This window comes from Mobula hypostoma, chromosome 16, assembly GCF_963921235.1.
Source record: "Mobula hypostoma chromosome 16, sMobHyp1.1, whole genome shotgun sequence".
NCBI lineage: Eukaryota > Metazoa > Chordata > Chondrichthyes > Myliobatiformes > Myliobatidae > Mobula > Mobula hypostoma.
Genome location: NC_086112.1, coordinates 67,758,091 through 67,777,509, shown reverse-complemented (window position 1 = coordinate 67,777,509; position 19,419 = coordinate 67,758,091). Strand labels below are relative to the sequence as shown.

The window sequence follows — 19,419 nt, the reverse complement described above, 5'->3', positions numbered from 1 at the left end:
GGGGGGATGGCTCGCACCTCAATCTCACACGTTTGTCTTCCCTAGACTTACGCAGCCGAGGAAATCAGCGTGTTTCACATGTACAACCAACGATTTATTGATAACGACACCTCTTCTATGCGAGTAATTGGACAGTTGGGATCCTTTCCACTCTGGGTTTACATTAAATCATATATAAGTATTCCTATTCAACAGCTTCATATACGGGATCAAGTGAGTCCTCTCCTATTATGTATAGTATGTAAATTGGACTTGTGCCCTGCATTCCGGATCAGTGAGTGGCATCTATATGCACAACACATGCTTGCTTGGGGGAAAGCCAAGGACCTCCTACAGCACTCTCCACCTCCTCCTGTTTTTCTGTCATGTGCCGTGGCACTGGGTGACAGTCGTGGTGTTTGGATTATAAAAGTGCAGAGCTCTGCTCTGCTTCCTCTGCTAGGCAGGCTGTGAGGTTTAAGGATCTTCTCAGAACAGCTGACGAAGAAAAAGGTTGGGAGGCAGCCGGAATATTTTAAACCGTGGGCTGATAGATTGCTGCTTCTGTTCAACTTGGTGAGCTGGACCTGCAGTTTGCATTGATCTTTACAGTGAGACGGTAAGGCAGCTACCACACATTCTCTGGTTTCTTTGCAGCAGGTTCTTTTACTTCTGCCAGGTAAATAACTACAGTACATTACAAATACGCTAAGCCAGTATATATTTTGTTCTTAAAGGCAATATATAAGTGGAACTTTTTTTAATGAAATTGTAAAAGCAGAACTTTAGGCCAAGACCAGCTTTTTCTTGTTGACTATCCAGTTTTCATATTGGCCTGACTGCAAAATTTGATGTTAAATGAAGGAAAAATAACGGTTAACTTAATTGGCCTGAGTTTTGCCATCAACTGTGAAGAAACAGTGTTTGCTGCTGGCCTGTCAAAGTTGGCCACAAATACTTGGTGGTCTCTGTGGTATTTTTGTTCTGTTTCCCTCACCACCACCCCGCTCTCCATCCTGCCCTCCTCCCTCCTCCCCGCCTCCAACCCCACCAGTACACACTGATGTGACTTCAGTGTGCACCACCACCGCAGGCTGTGTGTCATCCAGCAGCAGACAGACCCCAAATCTGGATTTAACTATTGTCTGAACCACATAAATATAAAGTTTACAATACAATTAACTTATAAACATTGAACAAAAAGTTAAGTTGAGGGATTTGCTCATAATTAAAGGAGAATCTGAAGTGGCAGATTTCACTTGTTAAAACTTACACATTACAGTTAGTTGGAATGGGATTGTCTGACTTTGAGAAAGGTCTCGCAGTATTTATGACCCCCAGTTTCAGTAAAATGTAGGCTGTTCAGTGGAGTTTTTTCAAGAACAGTGTCACATACAGTTCATCATTGGGAAATTACTGGACAACGGTTTTCGGACTAGTCTGTGTGAATCTCTGGGCATACTGGCAGTGTTGTTCAATATTGTTTGAAATTATTTACAGTCACATGACCTGTACTTTGTAGATTTAAATTTTTTTGTAGGGTAAAAGTTTATCTTGCCGTGGTTTAAATTTATAAGTGAGAAATTGCAGGACAATTTTGAATAGAGAAGAACAAATTGGGAATTTGTATTTCTTCCCCTGCTCTGTTTGTGGGGTCTGTGGGATCCTGTTAGCATCATGTGGAGGAGCATGCCCAGCGATTTGGGAGGGGTAGAGATGATCTCTTCAATTGAAGTGACTCAACTGACTGGGATCGGCTGCATGTGGCCCCTCCTTTTGAACTTCAGAGATAAGCTTCTCGATGTGAACTGTGATGGTTTACAACCTGTGCACACCTTAAGCAGTGTTTAGCCTGTAAGTCACTTGTGTTGCATCTTAAATGCTCAGATATCTGAACGTTTACAAGACATCGGGGATAAAATCCCCAAAATTCATTGTATCTTTCGTGTATTTATACCAAAAATTAGATTTTTGGACGAAGCTTAAAAAATTAAAATTTTGTCTTTTATCTCTCTTAATGTAATATCGGTTCCAAACATGATTTGAAAATTCTTAGGGCTCCTGGGCATACAGTCGATCTGGTCTTTACCACACAGCCCCTTTCTAATTAGCTAGCAGAAAATCCTCTAGAAATAAGTTGGAGAATGGTTACGTAATTTATTCACAAAGACGAGTCTTGCTAAACATGCTGCACCCAAATAAAACAAGGTTGGCGATTTTAAGTTGCCTTTGTGTTGTGGAAACTGGGCACATGTACATGCATTGATAAATACCTCAACATGGTTGTAAAAGAGTAGTGGTGGAAATCTCAATGGGTTGGGTGCCTATAGATGTAGAAGTTTAATTTATCAATAATGAATTATCCTACATCTGTAAAAGAACTATGTTTAATATCTGGAATCTGTGCATGCACATGTCTAATGATGTTTTCAAAGTCATTACATCTGGAGTAACATAGCACTGAGAGCTCTTATTTTTAAATAAAAGAATTACTGTGTGCTGGTTTTATTTGAACTGTTTCTGTGACACTTTCTCAGAATCCATCCACTGAACCATGGCTGTATGGTAGCACTCACAGGCGTGAGAGACTGAGTGTCACTCCAGCAGCTTGAGTAGGTAGGGGGGCATTTTAGTGCAGAACTAATCCAGCACTAAATTGTGTTGGAACGTGGTTAAGGCGATCGTCTAGTGATCTGAAGGTCGCTAGTTCGAGCCTCGGCTGAGGCAGAGTGTTGTGTCCTTGAGCAAGGCACTTAACCACACATTGCTCTGCGATGACACCGGTGCCAAGCTGTATGGGTCCTAATGCCCTTCCCTTAGACAACATCGGTGGCGTGGAGGGGGGAGACTTGCAGCATGGGCAACTGCCGGTCTTCCCTACAACCTTGCCCAGGCCTGCGCCCTAGAAACCTTCCAAGGCGCAAATCCATGGTCTCAGGAGACTAACGGATGCCTATATATAATCCAGCACTTCATTAGCAGACAAAGTCTTTTTAAAAAAAAACATATCTTAGTGTTATCCTATTATTGTTTATGGGAGCATGTTATGGCATATCTTTATCTCAGAACATAACAAATAGCAGGAGTAGGCAATCGGGCTCCTCACATCTGCTCCATCTTTTTTCAGTATGATCATTGCTGATGTTATGCTAACTTCAACTCCTCATCGTAACCCCTTAACCCTCGATTTCTTGATTGTTCAAAATATATATTTGTCTCAATTCTAAATATACCTAATGATCCGGCCTCCACCACTTTCAGTAGCAGAAAATTCCAGAGTTTCACTGTCTTCAGGGAAGAAATTTGTGCACAACTCAGTTTTAAATGATCAGTTTGTATAAGATTTTGTAACTTTACCTTCCTTATTCATGACTCCCACTAGTAAGTACATTACAATGTGCACCCTGTCAGGTACCCTCAGGATCTTGTGTTTGAACAACTATTCGGGGTGTTGATGAGGTCACACCATGGATAGGATGCTGATTGCAGAATTGTGAATGAGCTGAAGTTCTGTTGTAAAGGAGATACAACGTGGCAAATCACTGGTGTAGCACACAAAGATTTCAAGTTTTTTATTCAAAGTGCTAATTAGATCGTAAATTCTACCAGTCCTGCTGAAGGGTCTCGGCCCAAAAATGTTGACTTTACTCTTTTCCGTAGTTGCTGCCTGGCCTGCTGAGTTCCTCCAGCATTTTGTGTGTGTTGCTCGGATTTCCAGCACCTGTAGATTTTCTCTTGTTGGTAAATTCTATTGTTCTTCAGTGATTCCAGCTTTCCCCCATTCCCAGCCTACATATAATGTTGTTTAAACCCAATTTGTTCTCTTCAGCTGATTATTTTTTTAAACCATCAGATGACATTTAAGACACTTAAAAGACTTCTAATTGTCTCCTCCCACTTCTTTGCTCTTTCTGCTTCCCACCCATGCCCTTTTTCTGTGGCAGTTAAGGGCTACTGTGGTGGCCAGTTTCCATGGTAGTGCCTCTTAGGGGTTCAGGGACAATTACTTTTAATGATATTTTGCAATTTGAGGGGTACTAGTCTCAGAATGTATCCTCATGATTCCTTTTGATTTTCTCCTGTTGCACGGCAGAGATCTGCTCAGCATGGATGTGACATCAAGCACCCATTGTACTCTCAAATCCAAAATATTCTTGTGTGAAATGAATGTGTTACAAAGCCCAAACGATTAACGACGATAATTTGTGTTGCACAAAAAATACAGATTTTAATAACCAGAGCAAATTCCAGTCCAAACCCGACAAAGGCAATAATAAACGTGAGAAATTCTGCAGGTGCTGGAAATCCAGAGCAACACACACAAAATTCTGGAGGAACTCTACAGGTCAGGCAGCATCTATGCAAATGAATGAACGATCAACATATCGGGCCGAAACCCTTCTTCCGGACTGCAAAGGAAGAGGAAAACTCCAGAATAATAAGGGAGGAGGGGAACTGTAGGTGATTGTATGCTTTGTTTGGTAGCCTCACTGCAATGTCTAGTTGCTCCGATGGAAACAAACCCATGTTCAGAACCAGCTTTAATATCACCAGCATGTAGCGTGAAATTTGTTAACTTTGCAGAAGCAGTACGATGCAATACCTGATAAATATAGGAAAAAACTGAATGATACTAAGTATATATATATATATATATATATATGTATGTATATCAAGTAGTTAAATTAAATAAGTAGTGCAAAAACAGAAATAAAAAAAAGTAGTGAGGTAGTGTTCGTTGTTTCAATGTCCACTTAGAAATCAATGGCAGGGGGAAGAAACTGTTCCTGAATTGCTGAGGGTGTGCCTTCAGGTTCCTGTCCTCCTTTCTGATAGTACAATGAGAAGAGAGCATGCTCTGGGTGATGGAGGTCCTTAATGATGGATGCCACCTATCTGAGGCATCGCTCCTTGAAGATGTCATGGATACAATGGAGGCTAGTTCCTATGATGGAGCTGAGTAATTTTACAACTCTCTGCAGTTTACTTCAATCCTGTGCACTAGAGCCCCTCCCGCATACCAGATGGTGATGCAGTCAGTCAGAATGTATATCTGTAGAGTTTTAGGTGACAAACCAAATCTCCTCAAACTCAAAACTCAAAATATAGTTGAAGACACAATAGATTACAGATGCTGCAATGCGTAACAACAAACAGTTTGCTGTTCTAAGCCAGTTGAGCAGCATCTAGTGGAGAACGGGATTGCCGGCATTTTGAGTTCAAACCCTATGTCGTGACGTTATAATTATTTAGTATTTGTGATCCTAACTTTTGATCCTTAATCAGAAGCTACAATTTGAAAATCAACAAAGATTAGTGTTTAATTTCCTTTCTGTCTAAACTTACTAGGCATATTTTTTACTGAGACATGTTTAGTGAAATATTTTAAAAGTTTGTGATTATTTAGAATTGTTCTATTTGTTTATGCTTGAAAAATATAATTTTCTGAAAATGTCAAATGCAGTGCACGCAGTCTCTGGGTTACAATAGGGTTCTGTTCACAGCTGGAGCTGTTCACAAGTCAGAAATGAACAAATATAATGTATGGTAGCTCACAGAAATTGTTTTGATTGGAGAGCAAGCAGGCACAGAAAAGCATTGGGCAGCCAGCCTCACTGACTCAGTGTGAGTGGGTCTGCTCAGCCCTGTTCAGCTCAACCCTGCCACGAAAGTTGGAGCCTGTGGTGCGGTGGGGAGGGAAGAGAAGGCATATGGATTGACCCATTCCCACCTGTAGAAGATGCCTGCAGCCCTGCAAAAGCCATCAAATTCATCCCAGCAGACCCCCAAAGGCTTGTTCCTAACCTGGGGAAAACTTGTAAATTCAATTAAGCTATTTAACAGCGGGTGAGAATCCAAACAGTAAACAGTGTCCCTTGTAGCTCTTTTTTTGTTAAACCCACATTTTGTCTTTATCTGCTGATGGATTCTGGAACATTCTTTTTTACTCTGTGTATGAATGCTGTTTCAGCTAGTTCATTGATTGGATTTCACGTGCAGTTTGCAGAATTTCTGAATTGGGGCAATAGCTTTTCTCAACCTATGAAATGGACAGAAGTCAGCTGTACCATAATTGATTTAAAGCTAAGTCCCTTGAGCTTTATCGTTTTGATTTACCTTTTTTATTCCACTGAAATGAGTTTTGTGCAGATGTAGTGGCTAGTACAGGTTTCCCCCGCCATCCGAAGGTAGAGCGTTCCTATGAAACGGTTCGTATGCCGAAATGTTGTAAAGCGAAGAAGCAATTACCATTTATTTATATGGGAAAAACTTGTGAGCGTTTGCAGACCCAAAAATAACCTACCAAATCATGCCAAATAACACATAAAACCGAAAATAACAGTAACATATAGTAAAAGCAGGAATGATGTGATAAATACATAGCCTATATAAAGTAGAAATACTTCTACAATTATTGCGCACTGTTCTCCGTAGCGAACATCTCACGCAAGCGCTCTCGGCAAAAACATGGCGCAAGCGCTCTTCAGTAACCTTTAAGCTATGAAGCTGCCAAATCATACCAAATAACACTTAAAAATACACAGCCTATATAAAGTAGAAATAATGTATGTACAGTGTAGTATCACTTACTGGAATCGGGAAGACAGCACGGAGCACGCTGATGATGGTGTGTTAGGCTGATTCGTTGGAGTTTGGGTGGTGCAGTGGCCCCCACCCTCCGGGCAGCGAACCGATACCGATCCACGAAGCATGCAGGGGTACGGCGGTAGCCGGGATGCACCCAGCACATCTTTAAGAAAAAAAGCCAAAATAAACAAGCTGATTAATTAGGTGCCACCCGGCACGTAGATGTCGGCCCAGATCAGAGGCGACACCTAATTAATTAGCTTGTTTATTTTGGCTTTTTTTCTTAAAGATGTGCTGGGTGCGTCCCGGCTACCGCTGCATTCTCTGCGAATCGGTATCTGTCTGCGGCCCGGGGGTTGGGGTGGTGGGACATTGGGGTGTCATCTCGTCGTCGTTTGTTTCCATTAGGGCAGACAGCTCATCTTCTCCTATGTCTGCCTGCCTCGATGTCGAAGGTCGAGGTTCGTCGTCTGCTGAAGGCTTGCTTGGCTACTAGCCTCGCGCCTTTTTCTATCATACAGTTCTTTGTAAGCACTCAAACCATCTTGCAAATATGCCCTAAACCGACGTACCCTTTCAAAATTAAAGTCGTACTTTTCTGCAATCATTGTTGTCGACTGCAGCGAAAATCTCACGCAGTTGCTTCACATTCAGTTCCTGGACGTCTTCACTTTCGGTCCGTTCGCTACTGCATTCAGTTTCAATTGTTATCCTTTCCTCTTCCGATTGCATCAGCTCTTCATCTATCAGTTCTTGGTCATGGGGTGCCAAAACCTGTTCAACATCTTCATCAACTTTCACAAGCCAAACTCACTTTATCTTTGCTTCGTTCACCACGATCGAAACGCTTAATTATGCCCAGTTTTACGCTAAGTGTAACACCTTTACGAGCTCCTTTAGGCTTTTCCGATACCATAGAACTCATCCTGCTAACGGCTGCTCACAGGCACGTGTTTAAGCAATGCCGGTGAGAATGCAGTTCTGAATCTGGGGGAGGAGCAGCTGCTCGGGGCGCGCGCTACCTTTTTTCGTAACGGTGAAAACACCTTCTGTTAGCGAAAACAGGGAACTAATGTAGGTCTTTTGTAACAGTGAGGTTTCGTAAAGCGAATGTTCGAAAAGCGGGGGACACCTGTATTGCTAGTTATTAGCCACAGAAACAGGACTAATATGCCGTGCCATGAAACCTAGAAACCTGGCAGATTTGGAATGTCCTGATGAGGTGTCTCAACTGGAAACATCGACTGTTTATTCCTCTGAGCAGGTCACGCAGTGTCAATTGAGGGGAATAAACAGTAAACATTTCCAGCTGAAAATCTTCATCAGGACTCACAATTTAAACAGTGCCAGGCCACATGACACAGCTCTCTCCTCCATCCAACACCCATAGTTACCAAGGTCAGATGACTTGCATTTGTATCTGATGGCAGTTTTCCCCATCCCCAAAAAGAACAAAGCCAGAAGCTGCTAAAATTTACTATCACCAATTTTAATGGTTATTTAATAGGTGCATCTGATATTCAAATATTTAACTGAGAAAATGGAAAATTAACTTTTGGAAAAGCAAATGGTATTCATATAATAGACATTGAAGTAAAATCAAATAACTGTTCTGTATTTTCACAGTGGTCTTAAACAATTAATTCTCCACTCACTTTCCTTTGAATGAACCCAAAGGTTTAAGCACTGGCTATCTAGCTCGGACAGAAGGTGGAGTTGAGATAGGATAGGAAACAAGACTTGATATCCAGCCAGTGTAAGGCTGTGCATATCTTTACTACTCTAAGGTGAACGTTCACAATATTATATGAAAAGGATATAATTTTTTTCAATCACTTCATTACAACAGTATAAAATATTTTGTTGATCTTTTTCTGTTGTAGGAGTTGGCCATCCCTGTCTACCGAGCTGGACACTTAACTATGGAATGCATTCACCTGCTGATAACTTCAACCTTAAGAAACTGTGTTATCACTACCCGGAGAAGTATTAGTTAGCAGTACAACATCTCCAAACACTACCAAGCACTTTTACGGAAGAAAACTACAGTTTACAGAGCTTGGCCTGGGTTGTGCGTGTGCGTGTTTGTGTGTGGGTCTGTCTGTGATTCTTCCAGTTCACTTCAGTGCAAATACTTGAAACGTAAAATCCAAAATGGTGCTGGAAAATTACTTGTGGATGGTGATAGTGGGCTTCATAATAGCCTTCATTCTTGCTTTCTCTGTGGGTGCGAATGATGTGGCCAATTCCTTTGGCACGGCTGTGGGATCTGGGGTTGTGACGCTGCGCCAGGCCTGCATCCTGGCTTCCATTTTTGAAACAGCTGGGTCTGCACTACTTGGAGCAAAGGTTGGAGAAACCATCCGGAAGGGAATCATCGATGTTAACCTGTATAACGGAAGTGAGAATATCCTTATGGCTGGTGAAGTCAGTGCAATGGTTGGTAAGTAGTCATTGGCTTTTTCTGTTTTTTTGAGTTTGTAATGAAACCATGGAAATAATCAACCAGAGAGAATTCTCTCCCTTTTTAAGCATTGAGTGGAGAGCAATCTGAACTGGTACTGGAGCATCTAACAGTTTTTCTATTTTAAGAATCACTGTTGTTAGTATGTGTGTGATAACCACCAGTGTGAAATCATTGGTTTAATAATCTTGAGTTTTCTGTAATGGGACTTTCTGCATAATTGAATGGAGTACAAGGAAAGCAATTTAATTTGTTGAAGCTTCTGTTACAAATTGCATTATCACAAACTCAACCCATTGACTGACAACTCTACATCACAAAGAAGTAAATTGTTGCGGGTAAAACTGCCACAAAGATGCCAGAAACGTTTCCTGGGCCATGAAACATAAATGTACTTTGTTAAACCCTCCCATATGGTGAAGCAGGATGCTGGTAAATGTTCCGAGCAAGATCTAGTGTTCAGTGACAACAGCGAGATGGGCATCATGCAGACATTTTCTTATCATCTGTGCTGTAACACCACCCAATCTGCTGGAGGAACTCTGGGCTGAGCAGCATGCTCCTTGACCTGCAACATTCTTCCCACAGATTGTGTGTTGCTGCAGATTCCAGCATTGGCAGCTTCTCTCATTGTAACTTTAGCTATTAATTAATTGAGCTGGTTTGTATTTTATTAGATGTTTCTGATAGGCATTATTCATGCTGTTTACCATTGTCGACTAGCACATCTAATTTTGTAACATGTATACAAATCAAATTCTGCAACATTTTGCTTCATATCCATCCCTCCTCATTTTGCCCATTTCTCCAGCTGAAACCATTCAGTAAAAATCCTACTGAGCCTTTATCCGTGTCCTTGGCTAAGATATATTACTCTAACAAACCAAAAATTGCAGTTCAAATCTCACATGGCAAGTTGTAAAGTTACTTTCAAGTAATCTGACCGGAAGGAAGTCCTAATTGAGCGTTGATCCTGCAAGCAATATCCTGTTGACAATGCAGGTGGTTAGAAATTCAGTGATGTGCAACACATCTTCCCCATAGCTCATCTTGTCATAGATACACCTTGAAGGTGACTTCCATGTTCTGGAAAATGGAAGTTGCATATATCTAAGTTCCTTTAACGTGGGTTGTCAGTTGTACATACACTACCACATGATCCTGACAGAGTTCCTGGTCAAATAACAAGGCAATTCAAGATGATTGGAGAGAAACGAGTTTCTCTGCACAGACTTCGTACTGACATGTACCCACTTACACGAAGCACACATGCGCTCTGATACATAGGTACACCATCTGGTTATCACTTTTTTTTTATCACTCCATCTTCTGTTTCTCTACTTTTTGCCCCACTTTCCTGAACAACTTCCATCCATCATCCCCCTCCCTTACTCCCTCCTCTTCATATCTCCATCCCTATTCCTTCACTCCCAGCAGATGTTTTGTTACTTCTCCCCTTCCACCACCCAGACTAACTCTTTAACTGCTACCTGTACACTCGGTCTCTTAAGAGTGAGACCGTCCACTGCCACTTGCCCTCTGTGGGGCAGATCCCTGGCCCATCTCAGAACCCCAGAAATTGTTCCAATAAATCTTCATCTCCTACCTGGTATCTGAACATTCCAGTCTCCTGGTGCTCATTGGAATTTTGCAGATAATGAAGGCAGGTTCAACCCGTAGAAACGTTTCACTCAGCTACCATCTCTCTGCATGTGCAGTGACCCTAGATGCACAGGCTCTCTGTCCATCTTCAATCCCCAGACGCTGGTTCATGTAGTTGTCCACTCGTGTATTCTGCTCTCTAATATCTGCATATATCTGTTATATGGACAAACAGTGACCAGGCAAGGATATAGCACATGGAATGTAGTGGAGAAATGAGGTTGTCCACTTTGCACTAAAGAGAAGAGTAGATTATTTTTTAAATGTAACAGTTCATGCATAGTGATGCTCAAAGGTGTCCTTGTTCATAAGTCACTTCCCGCCAACCAGCATGTAGAGCAGAGCATCGGGATTGGAGGATTTGAGTGCAGAAAGTACAAGGAAGTCTTGCCTCAATTCTATAGGATATGGTTATACCACACCTCAAGTATGGTGTACTCATTATGGAGGCAGCACAGAGAAGGTTCACTGGACTGGTTCCATGAATCGTAAGCTTGCCATGTGAGAAGAAATAAAGTAGACTGACCAGTATTCTGCAAGGGTAAAATGCAGGTAGATCTCATTGAAACTTCCTAAAGTTAGTATTTGCCTCTTAATACATCCTAATAGTTATTGTTTGCAAGAGAATTACATAAGTGACTCATTATAACAATTAAAACTGGAAAGTTATCCAGGTCCAAAGATCAGAACAGTTTTGTGAAGATGGTGTAATCACTTGGGATAATGTGTAATTTAGGACATGTTTTGTTACTTCACATGCCAGGGAGAAACATGGGACTTTAGACTTATGGCTTCCAAAGATCTCCCCGGTGTTCCTGCCTATCTGTTATTGATAAAATCTAATTAGTCATAATTCCCATTGCAGTGTTGCAGCAAATAGAGCTGCTATCTCTCAGCTGTAACAATCCATGTTCAATTCTAATGTTTATCTGGAGTTGCCAGATTCTCCCTACAACTTCAAATGTCTCCTCTGAGTATTCTAGTTACTTCCAACAACCTAAACGTGTGGATTGGTAATTAGCGGTAGTGTGTGGATGAACTGGCGGGGGGGAGGAGTCTAGTCGATGTGAATTTGGTGAGGATAGGATACAGAGGAAATTAAAGGGAGGAAGTGACTGATCTGTGAGCTGACGCAGATTTAGTAGGATTAAATGGGCTCCTATGTCCTCTGTGTCAGGAAATGTGACAACAGATAATGGATTTTTTGTCATTTTGTCTGACAATTCATTTACTTTAACTACTTCTACAGAGAGAAAACTGTTTTGATTTAAAAGGATGGTGCTGGGAATTAAGGGCCTGAATTATAGGGAAAGGTTGAAAAGGTTAGGACATTACTCCGTGGAACATAGGAGAATGAGGGGAGATTTCATAGAGGTATACAAGATAATGAGGAATATAGACGGGATAAATACAAGCAGCAGACTCAAAATGCTGGAGGAAGAAACAGGCTTTTTTTTTTCCCCCACTGACATTGGATGAGACTTAACCTAGAGGTTATAGGTTAAAGATAAAAGGTGAAATATTTTAGGGGGACATAAGGGGGGGATCTTTGCTTGGAAGATGGTGAGAATGTGGAATGAGCTTCCAGTGGAAATGGTGGATACATGTCTGAATTTCAGCATTTAAGAGAGGTTTGGGTAAGTACTGGATGGGAGGGGTGCAGAGGTACAGGTTGATGGGAATAAGTAGAATAACAGATCGGCACGGACTAGATGGGCAAAAGGCCTTTATCTGTGCTGCAGTGTGTCTTTGTCCCGATCATCCTCATCAGATATAAGTGGTGACTATTTCAAATTCCTGCTTATATGCATGCTTTCTTGAAGAGCTCTTGTTCTGAAAAGGAGCAGTATTTACAAATTATGTGATACATTAATATAGTGAAATGTCTAAAGATGTTTGACAGAAGTGATCAGAATTTGACACAACAGCATTAAAGGAGATAGTGGAACAAGAAGAGTGTAGTCTGATTTAAAGGGCATCTTAAAGCAGAACCAAAATAAGATGGAAATGACACAGCTTTGCCTCTAAACAGATTACTGTCATTGGGCTTTGTATTCCTTTCCCAAAGGAAATATATAATGGATGGCTTTTCTTATACATCATAAATATTCTTTTAAAGCCTTCGGAATAAATATTACTCAAGTGCTGTTTGAGACAGTGACTCCTCCACTAAGCATATTTTTGTTTAAGACTACATGCTGGTGACAGATTGTTGGCTACTGTTCAGTGCAGCCGCCATATTTATGGAAGTTTTTCAAAACGTTGTTCTTATTCCATGAGGATTTGGTTCTCCTGATGTTCCCAGTAACTTATGGGTGGCTGATTTTAGAAATTTATTTTTGGCAGGCAATCAATTATTACTGCCTTTTAAATACATATTTCCCTGTCAGTAAGATAGATAAATAAGACAAATATTCATTTAAATGTACATGCCAGTTTTCTACCCCTACTGATCTTAACGTTTTTTTTCCTTTGAAGGTGTTATCTAGTCTTATAATCTCCTGTGCTGCCTATTGCTTGAATAATTTTAATTGATTTACCCTTGTTCTGCTTGTTCACCATTATTGACTCCTTGGATCTTTTTGAACAACAGCTTGTCATGTACTTTATTCTCTGCCCCCACGTACCTAACATGCTTCTGGCATAATGTTATCAAGTCCTAATGTTGTGAGACTCTTCATTTAGTAGCATAACTGATTTTTTTTAAGCAATAAACCATTTGCTCCATCTCTTTTACCTGTTTCTCCAAACCAGCTAATCTGCTGTATTTGGCTTACTTGTCGTGGATATCTGTTACTTTGAAATAGTGTTTGAGAAGGAGCACGTTGTCAGCCCATGTGCCATATGCACTGTGCTAAGATAAAATTCATTTTAACAACTTTTCTAATGCCCACAAACTTTCTCCAATTCCTGCTGTCCTTGCCCTATAACCTACTAATTTCTTTCTTCTTTCTTCATCAGATACTAATCCCCTAAAGCCCCTATTTACTCCAGCCTCTCCAAATGCCATTTCATTAGTATTTTCATGTAAAGAAATTTTCCATAATTTTCACTTGATCTGTTTGTGAAAGGCCTTTTTAAAGTAATGACCTGTCAATCTGGGAACTGTCCATACTATCCACCTCCTCTTGTAATCTTAATGTGTTCTGTTATATATCTTAATTTCCTTTTTCTCTAGGAAAAAAATTCTCCCTGCTTCATGTTCACTGAGTCTGGTCTCAGTTCGGCTAACATTTCAATTCTTGCCCGTAAAACATTTTGCTCTAAAAGTGGACAAACTTGGAGCTTCTATTTCGATTTTACCTCTTGTCCAATAAAGCCATTTTGTGTTAATCTGGAATCATCTGGCCCTCTGAATTAAAGGAAGATCACCAAATGGAAGAGGCCACATCAGCACTTTAAGACTCATTGTAAAATGCCCAGCTTCCTTTCACGTTGCACAGAAGTGAGGTGGCATGTATTATTGTCTGGGAAGGTAAAATGTCAAGACACCTCAGTTCTGTATTGTAACCGTGCTGATAATATAAATGGTGCAATATGTCTAGAGGATAAAGACATGAGAGAAGGAGGAGGCCACCAGGCCCCTCAATCCCTGTTGCTCTACACAATATGATCATGGCTGATGTCCATCTAGTAGTTAACACTGAGCATTACAATTGAAATGGAAAATGAAAATGGCAGAGAAATATGCTGGCTCTTTTTCCCCCAAGGATACCCACATAGGAAGATCGGTATGCGTTAAATATAGCAGTATTCGTACATTGGGAAAAATGCTGTCTGAGAAGAGTAGACATTTAAAAACAAAGTTGGTTCTAGGCCATAAGACAAAAATGTAAACACTTTTTTTTAAAGAAAATTCTTAGTGCTCAACATTTTTTAAAATGTGCAGTTCAAAACAGAGTTCTTGCACTTAATTGCAAACTCTTGCAAAGCATAGAGATCACAAACAGCAGTGAAATGAACATCACCTGGTTACAAACTCCATGAGCTGGGAAGAACAAATAGCAGATCAGCTCAAGAATGAGCCATTGCAACTCTGCTGAGTATTGACTCAGGTCACCGTGACCCAACTGGATTATCTAAAACTCACGTCACACACAATTCTGATCTGGAAACGGATCGCTCTGACTAGATCACAACTCCATAGCACTATAGGAGCATCAACATCGCATGGAATGGATTATTGAATTCTTGTGGATAACAAAAACACCTGTTCTTTTTACATTGCTAGTAATGCACCAGGTAAGTATGCTTAAATATGGGAATGGGTTGCATCTTCTTATTTTTTTAAAAAAAAGAACAGGGAAATTGAAGATTTGCTTCAAGTTATTAAAACTGCATTTCAAACTGCATTATCTAAGACTTCAGTGAAAATTGCCTGGACCTTTTTTTTAATTTTTTAAGTTCTGCGGGTCATTCTTCTCATGAAATGAGACTCCTATTTGGAAGACAACTTGGAAGACAACTTGGAACAGGAAAAGTTGGCATAGTTTTAATTAAAACTACAGTACTTTCAGTTAGACATTTTTGTACACTACTTCAATACTTTTTTTGATTGTGTTTTCTTTCAGTATTTTTATTAATATTATATAAATTGCATGAATACAAATACAAAATTCATAAGGATACAAGTAATATGAATTACATTACAATTAAATCACAGTATCCCATATTCCAAATCAGTCATGTAGAAAAAAAGATTGAATTATGAAATGAAATAAAATAATTGTAAACAACAGGAATTCTGCAGATGCTGGAAATTCAAGCAACATACATCAAAGTTGTTGGTGAACGCAGCAGGCCAAGCAGCATCTCTAGGAAGAGGTGCAGTCGACGTTTCAGGCCGAGACCCTTTGTCAGGACTAACTGAAGGAAGAGTGAGTAAGGGATTTGAAAGCTGGAGGGGGAGTGGGAGATGCAAAATGATAGGAGAAGACAGGAGGGGGAGGGATAGAGCCGAGAGCTGGACAGGTGATAGGCAAAAGGGGATACGAGAGGATCATGGGACAGGAGGCCTAGGGAGAAAGACGGGGGGGGGGGGTTTGACCCAGAGGATGGGCAAGAGGTATATTCAGAGGGACAGAGGGAGAAAAAGGAGAGTGAGAGAAAGAATGTGTGCATAAAAAGGAGTAACAGCTGGGGTACGAGGGGGAGGTGGGGCCTAGCGGAAGTTAGAGGAGTCAATGTTCATGCCATCAGGTTGGAGGCTACCCAGACGGAATATAAGGTGTTGTTCCTCCAACCTGAGTGTGGCTTCATCTTTACAGTAGAGGAGGCCGTGGATAGACATGTCAGAATGGGAATGGGATGTGGAATTAAAATGTGTGGCCACTGGGAGATCCTGCTTTCTCTGGCAGACAGAGCGTAGATGTTCAGCAAAGCGGTCTCCCAGTCTGCGTCGGGTCTCACCAATATATAAAAGGCCACATCGGGAGCACCGGACGCAGTATATCACCCCGGTCGACTCACAGGTGAAGTGATGCCTCACCTGGAAGGACTGTTTGGGGCCCTGAATGGTGGTAAGGGAGGAAGTGTAAGGGCATGTGTAGCACTTGTTCCGCTTACACGGATAAGTGCCAGGAGGGAGATCAGTGGGGAGGGATGGGGGGGACGAATGGACAAGGGAGTTGTGTAGGGAGCGATCCCTGCGGAATGCAGAGAGAGGGGGGGAGGGAAAGATGTGCTTAGTGGTGGGATCCCGTTGGAGGTGGCGGAAGTTACGGAGAATAATATGTTGGACCCGGAGGCTGGTGGGGTGGTAGGTGAGGACCAGGGGAACCCTATTCCTAGTGGGGTGGTGGGAGGATGGAGTGAGAGCAGATGTACGTGAAATGGAGGAGATGCGTTTAAGAGCAGAGTTGATAGTGGAGGAAGGGAAGCCCCTTTCTTTAAAAAATGAAGACATCTCCCTCGTCCTAGAATGAAAAGCCTCATCCTGAGAGCAGATGCGGCGGAGACGGAGGAATTGCGAGAAGGGGATGAAGCCACACTCAGGTTGGAGGAACAACACCTTATATTCCGTCTGGGTAGCCTCCAACCTGATGGCATGAACATTGACTTCTCTAACTTCCGCTAGGCCCCACCTCCCCCTCGTACCCCAGCTGTTACTCCTTTTTATGCACACATTCTTTCTCTCACTCTCCTTTTTCTCCCTCTGTCCCTCTGAATATACCTCTTGCCCATCCTCTGGGTCACCCCCCCCCCGTCTTTCTCCCTAGGCCTCCTGTCCCATGATCCTCTCGTATCCCCTTTTGCCTATCACCTGTCCAGCTCTCGGCTCTATCCCTACCCCTCCTGTCTTCTCCTATCATTTTGCATTTCCCCCTCCCCCTCCAGCTTTCAAATCCCTTACTCACTCTTCCTTCAGTTAGTCCTGACGAAGGGTCTCGGCCTGAAACGTCGACTGCGCCTCTTCCTATAGATGCTGCTTGGCCTGCTGCGTTCACCAGCAACTTTAAAATAATTGTATTTTATTTTTAAAAAATCATGATTGTGTTTTTGCTAGATTCAAAAAATCAACTATTCTTCCAGTAGTGGGCAAAGGAAGGAGTTTGCATTAGAACTCCCAAATCTGTTTAAGCACCACTGAAGGACAACCATAATCCTTGGGGAGGTGTGAAGCTTAGGAAGGGAAAGAGACCATTGAGATTGGTAGTTTTTTTGTTTTTTTCCCCCCCTTCCTGCCCGCCTCTTACTCTTCCCCCCCCCCCCACACACCTCTTATCTAAATCTTGACAGGTTATTTTCCAAAAGCTGCTGATAGTGAAACTTTGACTGCATGGTCTTTGCTTGACTGGAGGTCTTAGTGCCCAAGATTCCCTTTAGTCCCCGCACAGTTTTTTTTGTAGTGTGACTACTCATGTTGCCTCAGCTTAAGAAACGTCTGCTCACAACAACTGAAGTTCCTGCTGAAAGAAGGCTAACCCAATTGCTGGACATCAGTCCTCCACCTCGTTCCCATTGGGCTCTCAACACCCATAAACAGAGTTTCAAATGAGAAAGACGGTGTATGAGGTAATAGATGAGTTAATTTATGGAAGCACAGCTCCAAAGACTCCAAAGTCAGTAGTTGCAGAGTAAATGCATGCTTTCTGATAGGCAAAGCAAAGTGCCACAGGAGCAAAGCACTCCACAGTTAATAATTTATTTTTTTGAATTGTAATCACTGCTGTTAAGAGTGCACAATTTTGAATCCCTTTGTGTGACTTGATTTGGTGATCTCGGTTTATTTTGACTTGTTCTCTTTAGCCAGAATAATGAGTGCAGGAGCAAAGCAACATTGAACAGCAAACTTTAATTCCTTGCATTTTATCTTGTATTTCTTGTTTTTGATTAGGTTCTGCGATCTGGCAACTGATTGCTTCATTTTTGAAGCTTCCAATTTCGGGCACACATTGCATTGTCGGAGCCACCATTGGTTTCTCACTTGTTTCAATTGGCGCTCATAGTGTCCAATGGATCCAGCTCGTAAAGATCGGTAATTGAGCTTCTCCTTTCGTATGAGGTTATTGTGCACGCAAGCAACAATTCATAACACTTAACAACCCTTCTATTTAATTGCCTCATTTTTCTGCTCTGACGTAATTCTCTGCAAATACACGGTGTAACCATTCTCTTGATTTTTCTTCAGAATGATCAGTACAATTAGAGTTTTGTGCTCTTTAGTAATGTTACATGACAAACAAACACTCAGCAGAACTCAGAGCCAGAAAAAACCTCCCCTCACTTCAATTTGTTTTTTATTCATACGTCCCTCTTGTGCTTTCACCCTCATACTATCCGACTTCCTTATAAATTCATCAATGTGTACCATTTCTAGGTGAGGTATTATGTTCCATATTCTCAGCACCCAGAGGAAAGAAATTTCTCCTGAATTTGAGTGACTTGGCTTACGGTTACCATTTGACTTTGGACCATTTCTGCATTCCTCTTAAATAGAAACTTCTACTAAATCCACCTTGCAAAGGCCAATTTTATATACTTCCTGAGCACCTCCTATTCTGTAATTGTTAAGCATTGAGATATCAGTTTTAGAAGGATGGGTGGAAGAACGTAGACAATTCCCGGGGCAGTTAGTTTGATACAGTGGTGGAAGGTGATTGGAAATGTACAAGCTGTGTGTGATGTCACGCAGGGATCAATGCTGGGGCCTTGGTTTGCCGTGTGAATGTAGAAAGAATGAATAGTAAGCATACAAATGACACAAAGATTGGAGGTGTTCTGGATGGTAAAGAAGATGGGCTAAGGCAGAATGAAAATCAGATTGAAGGTTGGATGGAGGATTGGCAGCTGGTACTTAATCCTGACAAATGTAAGTCAAGTGGGAGTAGGCCATTTACAGTAAACTGTAAGCCACTGGAGAATGTTGATGAACAGAGAGACCTTGGGGCTCAAGTTCATGGTTCCCTGAAAGTGGCAACACTGGTAAATGGAGTTTTGAGCAGGGCATATAGCATGCTTGCCTTTATAGGTCAAGTTATAAATGTTGGGACACCGCAAATTTACTGTTAAACTGCAGAATTGGTCGTAATTCAGGTCGCTACATCATAGGAATGATGTAGTTGCACTAGAGACATTGCAAAGGAGATTGAACAAGAAGCTGTTTGATTAGAAGTTTTAAGTTATGGGGAGATAGTAGATAAGTTCTGCTTGTTCCTCTTGGAACTAAGGAGGCTGTAGGTTGAGCTGAAAGGGATGTATAAAATTGCAAGGTACATAAATGGGGT

General features: G+C 41.5%; 1 protein-coding gene across 4 annotated transcripts in view; it reads left to right on the top strand.

The window, feature by feature from the left end:
* Window positions 1-19,419, top strand: part of slc20a2 (solute carrier family 20 member 2) — an 85,845-nt gene that overhangs the window by 38,319 nt on the left and 28,107 nt on the right. The window contains exons 1-4 of one of the 4 annotated variants that reach the window (XM_063069073.1): window positions 378-598; window positions 8,245-8,354; window positions 8,451-9,010; window positions 18,030-18,170. In XM_063069073.1, the coding sequence (XP_062925143.1) occupies window positions 8,722-9,010; window positions 18,030-18,170 (430 nt within the window). In that variant the 5' untranslated portion in view covers window positions 378-598; window positions 8,245-8,354; window positions 8,451-8,721. Of the gene's footprint in view, window positions 1-377; window positions 659-8,244; window positions 8,355-8,450; window positions 9,011-18,029; window positions 18,171-19,419 lie in introns of those variants that run through there. The other 3 variants (XM_063069071.1, XM_063069075.1, XM_063069072.1) reach the window with 3 other exon arrangements.